Source organism: Myotis nattereri, assembly GCF_964212035.1.
Source record: "Myotis nattereri genome assembly, chromosome: 20".
In the NCBI taxonomy this organism is placed as follows: domain Eukaryota; kingdom Metazoa; phylum Chordata; class Mammalia; order Chiroptera; family Vespertilionidae; genus Myotis; species Myotis nattereri.
The window spans coordinates 13187049-13201538 of NC_138096.1; the positions used below are offsets into that span (position 1 = coordinate 13187049).

Here is a 14490-nt window from a genome sequence, read left to right on the forward strand (position 1 = left end):
CCCCTTTTATTCTATCCCCCTCTACAGCTACCTTCTTCCCATCAAACATGTCTTTCAACTCCACCTTGAGGGCAGCAGGTAGACTGGCAGTGGGACCGAGTGGGGATGGTGGCTGTGCCCGCACAGACCCTGAATCAGCCCTGGACCAATGGCCGTTGTCCAGATACACCCAGGTAACTGGTTGTAAAAGCATTTTCCTGGACTCCATGCCAGTTTCTTTGGAGAGCAGGATAAAAAGTCTTATGTTAATACTAGAGGCCCAGTGCATGAAATTTGTGCACAGGTAGGGTCCCTATTGGCTGCCAGCTGCCAGCCGGGGCCTCCCTTCCCTGGCTGCTGGCTGCTGGCCAGGGCTGTCCTTTGTTACGCACTACCACCTAGTGGTCAGCACACATCACAGCGAGTGATCAAACTCCCAGTTGGTGGAACTCCTGAGGGGACACTTTACACATTAGGCTTTTATATATTTAGATGAAAGTTGGGACCACAAATAACTTTGCTCCTCTGTCCTGAGCCTGGTTTTGTTTTTGTTTTTTGGGGTTTTTTTTGTAAAATGTTAAACCAACATGCAAGACAAATCATTAATTATAGCCCTACTTTAAATATTACTGAGTCCTCAATTTGTTGCTCTGATGGGTGGTTAATGGTGCGAATAATCTGCAAAGGAGAAGAGCCATGTGTTGTTCCTAAGTAACTTTGGGAAACAGGCTTCACCTTTTTGCAGCAGCCTCTCATGCTATCGATCATACTGTCTATTTTCCTGCCTGGTCAGCCTCAACCACTAAAAGGTAAACATTTTGAGGGTGGACAAGATGTCTTATTCACCTTTGTTCTCTGCCAGTGGAATAGTAGCTAGCAATTTAGAAATTGTTTGACTAACTAAATTAACCAAAGTGACCAATCATTTCTAATGACTTTTTTTTTTTTCAGTCCAAATGGCTACCTGGTTTTTTCTGTCCTCTTTCTCCTGATGCTACTGTTCTGCAGTATTCTAACTTTTAGCTACTTCCATTACATGATGATTTACAAAGCTGACAACAGAAAACAAAAGGATAATTAGGAAAAAAATGAAAGTTTGTTTACTATGGATATATATATATGTAGGAATATACTCAAAGTACAAATATGTATTGTATTTATATTGAGAACATGTGTTTGACCAAGAAGTACTAAGAATAAAAGTTTATAGTAAGTATCGTCGAATTCAAGATCTGAAAAATGTTCCTAAATTATCCAAAACACAAATATTTTTATATATATCTCATATTATAAAATTAATTCTTAATATGTTTGTGTTTCTCTTTTTAAAACATATTTTTATTGAATCTCATAGAGAGAGGAAGGGAGAGGGACAGAGAGAGAGAAACATCGATGAGAAAGGAAGTCATCAGTTGGCTGCCTCCTGCACAGCTCCCACTGGGGATGGAGCTGCCCTGACACCTTGGTTGTGCCCTGAGGGGTCCTGAAAAAGGGAAGTTACAGGTTACCCTGACATTCCAAAGGTATGTCATCCTAGATGCAAAAAGACAATAGGCTCAGTCAAGGTCAGAGTTGATCTTTGTCAGGGAAGATACCTGTCTAGGACATGACTACCCACCATTAGACTGCTTTTCAGTTTTAAAAGTTTTCATTTCAGACCATCCTTTGTGCTAACTGTAGGTCTCTGAGTTTGCAAAGCCACCATGCAGGGCCTTCCCTATGTTAGTCAATTAGCATGTGGCCCCCTTTTGTCCACAAATGTTTGACTGGAACAGTAAGATATAGACAAGAAAACATGGGCACTAAACTTGTAGACCTTGATCTTCAGTGGTGGTTTTGTGAATTTGGATCCCAAAGGCAAGGGAAATGAAATAAAAAATAAACAACTGGTATTTCCTTCTTGACACGGAATTTATTAGCAAAAGTTGCTCAATACAAGAGTCATTGGCTAGGCCCTGAAGATAGTTTTCACAGGAAGTCTGCCACAAAGGAATTTGGCCTATGCTTCATGGCCATTGAGCAGAGTACCAAGGTAGCTTGGTTTCCTTGGAGCTTAGTCATCTTAGGTATGAACTATCTCAAAAACTGGTCTGGATATTGTTAGGTCGAAAGGGGGTCCAGAAGCTGATGCATGCCTGCATCAGGCAGATGGTGACATAAATACTGGGCCCTTCCTAGAATCCGTAACAGGCCAGTGCACCAGGTAAATGGTTACACAGATACCGGTCCCACCCTGGAATTCCTAAGAGGTCAGCTACCAGGCAGATGGTGACACCTGGAAACCGTGACGACCCCCGCAGCGGGAACTCCCACAGCTCATGCTCCTCCACCCTCACTGAACAGCTGTATAAAAAAAGCGCCCCCCTCCCTGTTGATGCGGATCCACGTGCCCTGTCTTTGGGGTCCGTGGGCCGCCCAGGGACGCAGAATAAAGCCTTTCCTTTCTTTCTTTTCTGATTAACTGTACTCGCTTTATTTCCTATGCCGCCTCCTGAGCCACCTAACCTAACAGATATATTATTTTTTAATATATTGATGAGTTTCATTTGCTACTATTTTGTTTAGGTGTTTTAGATAAATGATTATGAACAAGACTGTCCCATGTGAAAGGAAGATCAGAAACAGTTCACACTCACACAGTCAACAACATTCCATTACCTGCTGATCCTATGGAATTCCCCTGGTAAACATCCTCATACAGATAACCAACAGCAAACCAAGTTCCTGTCTGGTCTGCTTACAGGGTTTGGGCCTCAGCTCCCATTGTACCAATTAAGAATGAAACAGGCCTTGTCGGGTTTGGCTCAGTGGCTATATTGTCAGCCAGTGGACTGAAGGGTCCCAGTTCCATTCCAGTCATGAGCACATGCCCTGGTTGTGGGCTCAATCCCCAGTAGTGGGGCATGCAGGAGGCAGCCAATTATATATATACTAGAAGCCCGGTGCACAAAAATTTGTGCACTTGGGTAGGCAGTCCCTCAGCCCGGCCTGTGCCCTCTGGGACCCCTCGGGGGTGACCATTTGCTGGCTTAGGCCTGCTCCCCTGGGAATTGGGCCTAAGCTGGCAATCAGACATCCCTCTGGCAGCCCGGCAGCCCTCGGGGGATGTCCACTTGCCAGCGGGGAGCAGGCCTAAGCTGCAGTCGGACATCCTTAGCGCTGCTGAGGATGCAGGAGAGGCTCCCACCACCACTGCTGTACTGGTAGCCATCAGCCTGGCTTGTGGCTGAGCAGAGCTCCTCCCATGTGAGAGCGCCCTGACCACCAGAGGGCAGCTCCTGCATTGAGCGTCTGCCCCCTGGTGGTCAGTGTGTGTCATAGTGACCAGTCATTCCCAGTCCTTCTGCTGTTAGGGTCAGTTTGCAAATTACCCTTTTGCTATATAGGATAGAGGCCTGGTGAACGGGTGGGGGCCAGCTGGTTTGCCCTGAAGGGTGTCCCAGATCAGGGTGGGGGTCCCGCTTGGGTGCCTGGCCAGCCTGGATGAGGGGCTGATGGCTGTTTGCAGCTGATCACACCCCCTTCAGGGTGGGGGTCCCCACTGGGGTGCCTGGCCATTCTGGGTGAGGGGCTGAGGGCCATTTTCAGGCTGGCGGGTGACAGAAGCTCCCATCCTCTTTTTCTTTTTTTTTTATTCTGGAATTTATTTACCTTCTATAGCTGTCACTGGAGCTGAGAGCCGGCTCCAGCTCTGAGGCTGTGGCTGGCTGAAAGCAGGTATCTGGGTTTCTTTAGCTTCTATAATTGAAACTCTGTTGCCATCACTGGTGCTCAGTGGGCTCAAAAAGCAGGTTTCTAGTTTTGTTTAGCTTCTATAATTGCAACATTGTTGCATCTGGAGCTCAGAGCTGGGCTGCCGCTGGCAGGGAACCTTGGCTTCCTCCATCACTGGAGCAAGCAAGCCTCATGTTCACTTCAGCTGCCTGGCTGCCAGCCGCCATCTTGGTTGCCAGTTAATTTGCATATCTCGCTCATTAGCCAATGGGAAGGGTAGCGAAGTTACGATTAATTACCAAGTTTCTCTATTAGATAGGATAATCAATACATATATATGCAGTGGGGCAGTTAATTACCCAAATTTCAACAAGGATGATCTTTACCTTAGCACCAACATGGAATAATTCTCCTGCAGACACATGAAACACAGGATTGACAGGTAGGCTATGTTGAACCTCGCCAGGGAAAATTATATACCTCTGCCAAGGTGATTTCCACTCCAGATACAGAGTTGCAGTGCCTACTTTGACAGTGACTGCAACCCCTGCAGTCAAAGATTAGTCAGAGATCAACCACATTTCACTGCCATACCAACAAGCTAAAAAAGTCACTTCATAACTGGAGACATCTAAGACAAAAAGCACCATCATTCTCTGAACCCCAGCTGTTTTCTCCCCAGCTGGCCGACAATTTGAAAAGTTTGTCCACAACTTTGAGGACAATTAACAGTCATGCGTACAGCACTTACTGCCACTCAACACTGCCTGGAGTTCAACCCTCTTTTCCTAGTATATTTGTTTTCCCTATTTTATACCTTCTTCTCTCTTCAAATTCCTTCCACTCCACCTCTCTCCTCTCTGACTCTCCATGATCACCTTGTCTCTTATTCATTGAGAAAAAGCAAATCTGAAAAGAAACCCTCATTTCCCCATCCCCAAATTTCTAACCGGCTTCCATTTGTCTCTATAGCTTCTAGGCCAGCCGTGGGCAAACTACGGCCCGCAGGCCGGATCCAGCCCCTTTGAAATGAATAAAACTAAAAAAAAAAAAAAAAAAAAAAAAAAGACCGTACCCTTTTATGTAATGATGTTTAATTTGAATTTATATTAGTTCACACAAACACTCCACCCATGCTTTTGTTCCGGCCCTCCGGTCCAGTTTAAGAACCCATTGTGGCCTTCGAGTCAAAAAGTTTGCCCACCCCTGATCTAGGCCATCACTATGCACCTGTATCTACCTTATATGCTGTCACTATGGGTGCAGCATCCCTCCTACTAATGGCCAACCCCTCCACTTCCTTCCACTTGTGCACTGGATGATCTCTTCTCCTTATCTGGCCCTTGGAAACCTCGCCCTCTCTCCCAGATCACCAATTTCTCTCTTTACATACAAGTATCCCTTAGTATTCTCATCTTTACAATGTCCTCCACTGACCACAGCCCGATCCCATTTGTGCCCTAGCCGCTATAGTCTCCATTTCTTCACCTTACATTCACTCCTCAAACCATTCTAGATGTTCTTTGGACCTCACTCCTCCGGGAGACTGCTCCTGTCAAGGCTACCAGTAACCTTCATATTGTTAAATCTAACCGTCTTGTGACTTTTGTGTTACCATGTTCTCCCGCCACACGGTTCCTCTTCCTCCTCCACTTGACCTGGATGGAAATGAAGGGTCTAAGACAGTGGTTCTCAACCTTGGCTGCACATCAGAATCACCTGGGAATCTTTTTAAAATCCTGATTTCGGGGCCTCGTCCTCATAACAAAGAAACAGAATTTCCGGAGGACGAGGCCCAGAAATCAGGATTTTGAACAGATTCCCAGGTGATTCTGATGTGCAGCCAAGGTTGAGAACCACGGGTCTGAAAGAAACACTAACTGGGAGGTTCTATCTTTTTTCACCCCGGGTTTTCCTAGGTGGTTTTGCTGTTCCACTCCAAAAAAGCACGGCTCTGCCTTTCCGAAAACCTGGTTTGGATTTTATTTTATTTGTCCGTGTCGGTAGTGTGACGGATCTCTCCCATTTTCTCCCCGTCCCCCTCCACCTCCCAACCTCTACCCGCCCTGCTTTCCATTTTCCACTGCGGCTTCCCCTTCAGCACCGGGTCGCTGACGCGCACGCGGACGCGGACGCGCACGCGCACACGCACGCGCGCGCGCACACGCACGCGCACGAGTACACGCACGCTCCCGCGCATGCGCACTTGGCGGGTAGGCCTGTGGGCTTAACCGGCGAGGAGGCGCGGTTCCGCTGAGCGTCTGGGCGCCATGTCCGCCGGGGCAGTGGCGGTGCTGCTGTCCTGTCTGAGCTGCTGCGGCTCGGCTGTGTGGAGGTAGAGACGCCAGTGGAGGACGGGGCTCCCGGGGCCTCGCAGGGGGCCCCCTCCCAGCGCCTCAGAGTCCGCGGCCACCGTCCGGGCCCTCAGGTCCCCGCTCCCCCATCCCCCGGGTACCAGCGCCCCACCGCCCCTGCCGGACGTTTCCGGTGCCTCCAGGCGCGAGATGAGGGGGCGCTGTTGGGACTGGGCTGCCCTGGAGCCGCGGTAACTTCACGTCGCTGAGCCCTCAGGAATCCTGAGACTCTGCTTTTGCCCGAGAGGAGAGGAGCAAAAATTCAAAAATTTCCACAGAGATGGGGGATGGGGGCGGGGAATTCACACAGCGGTTCTCAACCTTCTGGCCCTTTAAATACAGTTCCTCAGGTGGTGACCCAACCATAACATTATTTTCGTGGCTACTTCATCACGGTGAGGTTGCTGCTGTGATGAGTCGTCATGTAAATATCTGACATGCAGGATGGTCTCAGGCGACCCCTGTGAAAGGGTCGTTCGACCGTTAAAGGGGTGGCGACCCACAGGTTGAGAACCGCTGCACTAGGCTCACTAGGTCGCCAGTGGTTGAAGGACGTGTATTAAAATACCCTAGAGAGGTTTTCACCGCAGGTTAAAATTCGGGGGGTTCACCAGGAAGAAGCACGCCCTGCGAATGTTCTGTGCCATGGAGGTTTTGCCCTGACAGTAAGTAATTCCTGCTCTCCCACGTTCCCAGCGTAAGAACACCAGCGAGCAGCCAAACCATCGCGGAGGTGGCCATGGGGGGGACCCAGGCATCTCCCTGGGGAGGGGGCGTTGAGGGGGGCAAATACTAAGAGGGGCCATTGCAGAGGTCAGTGAAGTCCTGAGAAAGTGAACTGGTGGTTACCCGAGGGGAGAGAGATTGGGGTCTGGGGGAAAGAGGTGAAGGGATTAAGAAGTACAGAATGGCAGTCACAAAGTAGTCATGGGGCTGTAGAGTACAGCATAGGGAATAGAGTCCATCATATTGTGATGACTACGTATGGTGCCGAGTGGGCACTGGAACTATCAGGGGGAGCACTTTGTAAAGTATAGGATTGTCTAACCGCTATGCTGTACAGCTGAATACAAAATAATATTAAAAGTATACTGAAATTTAAATTAAAAAAAAAATGCTTTATGAGAGCCACTGGCCACGTGACTTTTGAGAAGTTGAAATATGACTAGTCCAAATGAAGATCTTTTGTAAGATCTTTTCACTTGCCCTAGCCTGTTTGGCTCAGTGGGTAGAGCTTCGGCCTGCGAACTGAAGGGTCGCAGGTTCCATTTCGGTCAAGGGCACGTACCTCGGTTGCAGGCTCCTCCCATGACCAGACCCTGGTTGGGGTGCGTGCAGGAGGAAACAAATGGATGTGTTTCTCTCACATCGATATTTCCCTCTGTCTTTCCATTCTCTACCATTCTTTTCTCTTCCATTCTCTACGAAAAATCAGTGGAAAATTCTCTCTTTTCCTCTTCCACTCTCTCTGAAAAATCAATGGAAAAATATCCTCAGGTGAGGATTGAAAAATTTTTCAAATTAAAAAAATAAAATATAACTATCAACCAAATGGAAACCAAGATGGCGGCATAGGTAAACACTGGAAATTGCTGCCTCCCACAACAACTTCAAAAATACAACTAAAAGACAAAACGGACATCATCCAGAACTAGCTGCTTGCTCCACCCTGTTGATTCCCTGAGACCCCACCCCACTCAAGCTGAGCAGAGGCTTTTGCATATGAATGCCCCGGCCCTTTGCAATCTGAAAATTTCCTAACCAACTGCAGCTTGGCCAGATGCAGAACTTCCAAGAGAAGGCCTAAGGCCCCACAGCAGCTTGCATTGCTTCAAAGCTGGGTCTCATATTGACACCTCCAAACCCCAAACAAGGAAGGGGAATCTGCAGATCTCTTCATAGCTTCTGCTGGGTAGCCTCAGGCAGAGGCTAAATTAGCACCTCCTTAGATCCAAGAGCCAGTGTACCCAGTGGTCAGAGTGGGACCATCTAGATTACAACTCCTCAGATCCATAAGGGACACACTCAGGGGGCAGACTCAGTGAGCACCAAAGCCCCACTGAAGCAAGTCTTGCCCCATAAGGGTGTCTTCAGCACAGAGGATCTCCTACCGTAGACACAGCTGATTCTCACAGCCAGTTGGCCTGGAGGTCAATTCCTCCCAGAGATACCTACAACACTCAAGGCTTAATTACAACAACGCTGTGCACAAAGCCCAGAAGGGGTGCAGCAAGAGTGTCCGCCTCAGGTAATTGGGGAGGCTGAGCCAATGGGCCCTATAGGACACCTAGCACACAAAGCCACTTTACCAACACAGGGAAACAAAGAAAATGCGGAAACAAATAAACAGGTCAAAAATGACAGAAATGTAGGAAAACAAACTACTGGATATAGAGTTCAAAACCGTGGTTATAAGGTTTTTCAAGAATTTTCTAGAAACTGCCGATAAATTTAGTGAGATCCTGGAGGATATGAAAAAAGACCAACTAGAAATTAAGCATACACTGACTGAAATAAAGAATATTATACAGAGATCCAGCAGTAGACAAGAGGATTCCAGGAATCAAGTCAAGTTTTGAAATACAAAGTTACAAAAAATACCCAACCGAAAAAGAAAAAAGAAAAAAGATTCCAAAAATATGAAGATAGTGTAAGGAACCCCTGGGACAACTTCAAGTGTACCAACATCAGAATTTTAGGGATACCAGAAAAAGAGAGAGGGCAAGATATTGAAAACCTATTTGAAGAAATAATGACAGGAAACTTCCCCTACCTGGTGAAAGAAATAGACTTACAAGTCCAGGATGCACAGAGAACCCCAAACAAAAGGAATCCAAAGAGGATCACACCAAGACACATCATAATTAAAATGCAAAGGGCAAAAGACAAAGAGAGAATCTTAAAAGCAGCAAGAGAAAGAAACTCAGTTACCTACAAGGGAGTACCCATACGACTGTCAGCTGATTTCTCAACAGAAACCATGCAGGCCAGAAGAGAGTGGCAAGAAATATTCAAAGTGATGAATAGCAAGAACCTACAACCAAGATTACTTTATCCAGCAAAGCTATCATTCAGAATAGAAGGTCAGATAAAGAGCTTCACAGATAAGAAAAAGCTAAAGGAGTTCATTACCACCAAACCAGCATTATATGAAATGCTGATAGGTATTCTTTAAGAAGAGGAAGAAGAAAAAGGAACTCTTACCATTTGCCACAGCATGGATGGAACTGGAGAGCAGATAAATACCACATGGTCTCACTCATTTGTGGAATACAATGAACAACATAAACTGATGAACAAGGACTGATCCAGAGACGGAGAGGCATTGATTGGACTGTCGGGCCGTGGAGGGAAGGTAGGGGAGGGTGGGGGTAAGGGGGAAAGATCAACCAAAGGACTTATATGCAAGCATATAGGCTTAACCAATGGACACGGACAACGGGGGGGGGGGGGGAGGGGATGAGAGCATGAGCGGGGGTGGGGGGGTAGGGGGTAACGTGGGGATAAGGACACATATGTAATATCTTAATCAATAATAAATATATTTTTTAAAAAAAGTGTCCCCTCAGGAGTTCTCCTGACCAGGAATTCGATTGCTCGCTATGACATACTGTGACCACCAGGGGGCGGAAGGGAGGCCCCAGCTGGAAGCCTCTAAGGACCCCACCCGTGCACGAATTTCCTGCACTGGGCTTCTAGTATTAAAGGTAAATAAGTAAATAAAAAAAGATGGAAAAGTATTTACAGACAGTTCCCAACATACGATAGTTCCACTTAATGATTTTTTGACGTGGTGGTGATGGAAAAGCCATGTGCATTGTAAACTACATGAGATTTTTCAACACTTCATTATAAAATAGGTTTTATGTTAAATAATTTTGTCCAATTATAGGCTAATGTCAGTGAGCTGAGCACATTTAAGACAGATTATGCTGAGCTGTGATGTTTGGTAGGCTAGGGGTATTAAATGCATTTTTGAATGATAATATTTTCAATTTGCAATGGGTTTATTGTCATGTAACGCCATTGTAAGTCAAGAAGCATCTGTACTTGTCATTCTAGTGTCTTTGGATACTGAGCAAACCCTAACGTCTCTTGAGTGGTAGGTAGAGTTCACGGATAATCCTGAGTTTTAGCCCTGACTCTGCTCTCCAGGAAGATGTGTGGGCAGAAATGTAAAGCTCTTGGCAGCCCAGGCATGCTCTGACCATGCATAGAATCCCTCTTCCTTGGAGGAGAAATTAATTTTCATATTCTTATTTGACCTTTTCCTCCACAGATATTACGCTAGCAGCCCAAACTACCGCATTTTTAGTACCAGAAGTACTGTAAGTGTTTAACTTTTTAAAAGTTAAGTTTTTTTGTTTGTTTGTTGTTGTGTTTGTCTTAGGGCAGAGTTAATCATATTCAGTTGTATAGTACAGTGTCATTCTTTTATTTTTATTTCATATTCATTTCATTTATCTTCCTAATATAGATCTCCCTCTCTAATAATAGTCCTTAGATATGTAAGTTTCAAAAACAACTGGTGTTGGTTTGAGTGTTTTGTGATTAATATTTAAAACATAATGTCATGATACAGATAGGATGACCCTGTCTCATTTATCTTCTTATTTTAATGCTCAGAACCTACTAGAGTACCTCCTAGATACTTAATATATTATTTTTGAAATAAAATAAAAATCTTATTTGGTGGGGAAACTACTGAAGTGTCCCAGAAAAGTTACTTTTCTTTCATTGTACTACTTTCTAAAATTTCAAATACATCAAAGTTTAATTATTATCCTATCTAATAATAGACAAACATGGTAATTAACTGTACCTTTACTACGCCTCCCATTAGCTAATCAGGGCAATATGCAAATTAACCACCAACAAAGATGGCTAATTTGCATACTGCAGGCAGGGCGGGGCAGCGCCATCCCGCCTGCCCCGCCGCCATCTGGGCCTGCTATTTGCGACCCGGGGCGGTGGGGTGGGACGGTGCCATCCCACCTGCCCTGCCGACATCCGGGCCTGCTATCTGTGACCGGGGGGGGGGGGGGGGGGGGGGCCGGCGTCCGTGTGCGACCAGACCCGGGACGGCTGGGTGGTGCAGCAGCGATTGGCCAGCCAGCCCGGCCTCCATTCGGCATCCCGTGTGCCACCCGACCTGGGGCGGCCCGGCGGGGCGGCAGCAATCGGCTGGCCCGCCCGGGCGTCCCATGTGCGACCCAACCCGCGGTGGTGCTCCATCCCCCGGATCGGCCCTGCCGTGTGCGCAACCTGGGGAGGCAGGGCAGGCACCGAGGGATCGGGCCTGCCATCTGCCACCCGGGGAGCGGACCTAAGCCAGCAGGCGGTTATCTCCCGAGGGGTCCCAGACTGAGAGGGCACATGAGGGGCTGAGGGACACCCCCTCACCCCACCCCCCACCAGTGCACAAATTTTTGTGCACCGGGCCTCTAGTTCTATGTAATAAAAGGCTAATATGCACATTGACCGAACTGCAGAATGACAGGTCGCTATGACGCGAACTGACCACCAGGGGACAGATGCTCAATGCAGGAGCTGCCCCCTGGTGGTCAGTGTGCTCCCACAGGGGGAGCGCTGCTCAGCCAGAAGCTGGGCTCATGGCTGGCAAGTGCAGCAATGGTGGCAGGAGTCCCTCCCGCGTCCGCGGCAGCACTGAGGATGTCCAACTGACAGGTCCAATCCTAAGCCATCAGTTGGAGATCCCCTGAGGGCTCCTGGACTGGGCGCAGGCCAGGCTGAAGGGCCCCTCCACCCCTGAATGCACAAATTTCATGGACTGGGCCTCTAGTTCCTTTAATAAAGACCCAGAAAATTAAATTGTACATCTGAACAATGAGGTGAAAATTTTGGAGCAAAGTTTTTGTTTGAACTATTTTATCTTCTTTTTTTAGATTACGTTAGAGTACGAAGGAACATTATTTTCTGAGTGGAGTGTGCCAGGAACTTGTTCTCTGAAAAATAAACGGTAATATTTTTGTCGTGAATGTCAATGTATGTGTATTTACACGTAACAAAACATTCACATAGCATGAATTCAGACTCAAGGCTGTGATTCAATGTGAATTTCTTCCCATTAAATAGATGTGAAAAGAAAAACAAAATTAGTTTGAAAATAGAAGTCAAATATTGCTGTATTTTTCTTTTTCTTATTGAAGTTTTAGGCTTAAACAAGAGTAGAAAACTTTGATTAATTTCGTATGCATCTTTATTTATTTCTCTCTTCTTGTTCTCTTTAACTGCTAGTTCGCCTAAGACAGAGCTGCGCTGTTCTTCTCCGGGCATTCAGACTATAAGACCAATTGTTACAGGGCCAGTGAGTTGATCTAAATTATGAAACTTGAAAAATCCAGTTCATTTTTCCTTTTTTTGAGCTTTCAACCTAATTCAACCTATTTTAAATAGTATAAGTTGTAACTGTAAATGAGAGGTATTTTTAAATTACTGTTAAAATGTCATTACTTTTTAGATGTGTCTTTGCAAGTTATAAGTGATGGAATGGTATGTGATTTTCACTTAGCCTTTTTATCAGCATGTTAAAGCCCCAGTTACCATTGTAATGATAACAGTGCTCCCGGCTGAGAGCGCTCACATCATATACTCCTATGACAATGCCCAGGATGAAGAGCCATTTCTAGATTCGTTTTTACTCTGTTGTTTGTTTGTTTTTTCAAGAAAACATATGTGAATGCAAATAAATAAATCCTTTCAGGTTTACCAAAAAAGTAAAGCATTCTAATATTTTTTTAATAGACTTCATAGAGGAAGGAAGAGGGAGAGAGAGATTGAAACATCAATGATGAGAATCATTAATCGGCTTCCTCCAAGCCCGCAACCCAGGCATGTGCCCTTGACGGGAATCGAACCCGGGACCCTTCATTCCCCAGGCCAACACTCTACCACTGAGTCAAACCAGCCAGGGCAAGCATTTTAAAATATTGGCACTTTATCAATTAGTAACAAAATACTGGACCCACACCTCACAGCTTAAGTTTTCACACAAATGTGTAAAGCCACTGCTACAGAGACTCTGTGTGACTAATCCCGCCTTTACTTTGGGGCCTGTGCCTTCTTTTTATTTTATTTTTTTAATATATATTATTTTTTACAGAGAGGAAGGGAGAGGGATAGAGAGTAAGGAACATCGATGAGAGAGAAACATCAGTCACCTGCCTCCTACACACCCCTTACTGGGGATGTGCCTGCAACCAAGGTACATGCCCTTGACTGGAATCGAACCTGGGACCCTTCAGACCCCAGGCCGATGCTCTACACACTGAGCCAAACCGGTTAGGGCTGTGCCTTCTTTTAAATTAACAATCTTCATTTTCATGAAACAAGTAGAGTGATATGAGAGAAGCCAGATGAATATTCATTCATTTTTTAATCCCTATAGATGGGAAAATACTTGAATTTGGCTTTTGAGTTTATGAGTTTTTTAAGTTTCATGAACATAATTCCCGAAGAAGTACAGGATTCCTTCCTCTTTTATTGTTTTTTCTTTTAAAATATCTTTATATTGATTTCAGAGAGGAAGGGAGAGGGAGAGAGAGAGAGAAACATCAATGATGAGAGAGAATCATTGATCAGCTCCCTCCTGCATGCCTCCCACTGGGGAAAAAGCCCCCAACTCATGCGTGTGAAATGACCGGGACTCGAACCATGACCTCCTGGTTCATAGATCAATTCTCAGCCACTGAGCCATGCCAGCCGGGTTCCTTTCCCTTTTTTTGTATGTTGGAAACCCATAGAAACATTATGAAACATGTTATGTGAAAAAATAATCACACACAAATACATGCATACATAGGACTATCTTTGTCATTTAGGTATAGTGTCATCAGATTTTACAACCTTTAAGGAGGGACATGTGTCTTTTGAAACTCACTCAAAAACAACCAAAAATATTTCCAGGCATTGCCAAATGTCCCCTGGTGAGCAAAATCACCTCTGGTTGGTAACCATTAAACAAGAAAATTCACTGAATTGTGTTTCAGTGGGGAAAATTGTAGGAGCTCTGCATCAGACACTCCTATCACTCGGGAAATGACAAGAGTTTAGGGAGCTCTGTGTTGGGAATCACGGTCAAAGACTCAGACAGGGGTCCTCAAACTACGGCCCGCCGGCCACATGCGGCCCGCCGAAAACATTTGTTTTTTTACTTCAAAATAAGATATGTGCACTGTGCATAAGAATTTGTTCATAGTTTTTTTTAAACTATAGTCCGGCCCTCCAACGGTCTGAGGGACAGTGAACTGGCCCCCTGTTTAATAAGTTTCGGGACCCCTGTCTCAGGAACTGGGGGCAAAGACATTATATATATATATATATATATATATATATATATATATATGTATATATATATATATATATATATATATATATATTCCTTATTATTACACAAAGTCAAATATAATAGAAATAATAAGCT

The 14490-nt window shown here is 45.5% G+C and overlaps 2 protein-coding genes across 2 annotated transcripts in view; both read left to right on the top strand.

Moving 5' to 3' along the window:
- The window catches only part of LOC308535579 (cation channel sperm-associated auxiliary subunit epsilon-like), a 90262-nt gene extending 87840 nt beyond the window's left edge, over window positions 1–2422 (top strand). Inside the window, exon 17 of the mRNA XM_081114521.1 lies at window positions 931–2422. Within this exon, the coding sequence (XP_080970647.1) occupies window positions 931–1060 (130 nt within the window). The 3' untranslated portion in view covers window positions 1061–2422. The remainder of the gene's footprint in view (window positions 1–930) is intronic.
- A 3541-nt stretch (window positions 2423–5963) lies between these two features.
- Window positions 5964–14490, top strand: part of LOC308535580 (cation channel sperm-associated auxiliary subunit epsilon-like) — a gene marked incomplete at its 5' end in the record, with an annotated part of 85217 nt that continues 76690 nt past the window's right edge. The window contains 4 exons of the mRNA XM_081114522.1: window positions 5964–6028; window positions 10327–10375; window positions 11954–12027; window positions 12306–12375. Coding sequence (XP_080970648.1) covers window positions 5964–6028; window positions 10327–10375; window positions 11954–12027; window positions 12306–12375 — 258 coding nt within the window. The remainder of the gene's footprint in view (window positions 6029–10326; window positions 10376–11953; window positions 12028–12305; window positions 12376–14490) is intronic.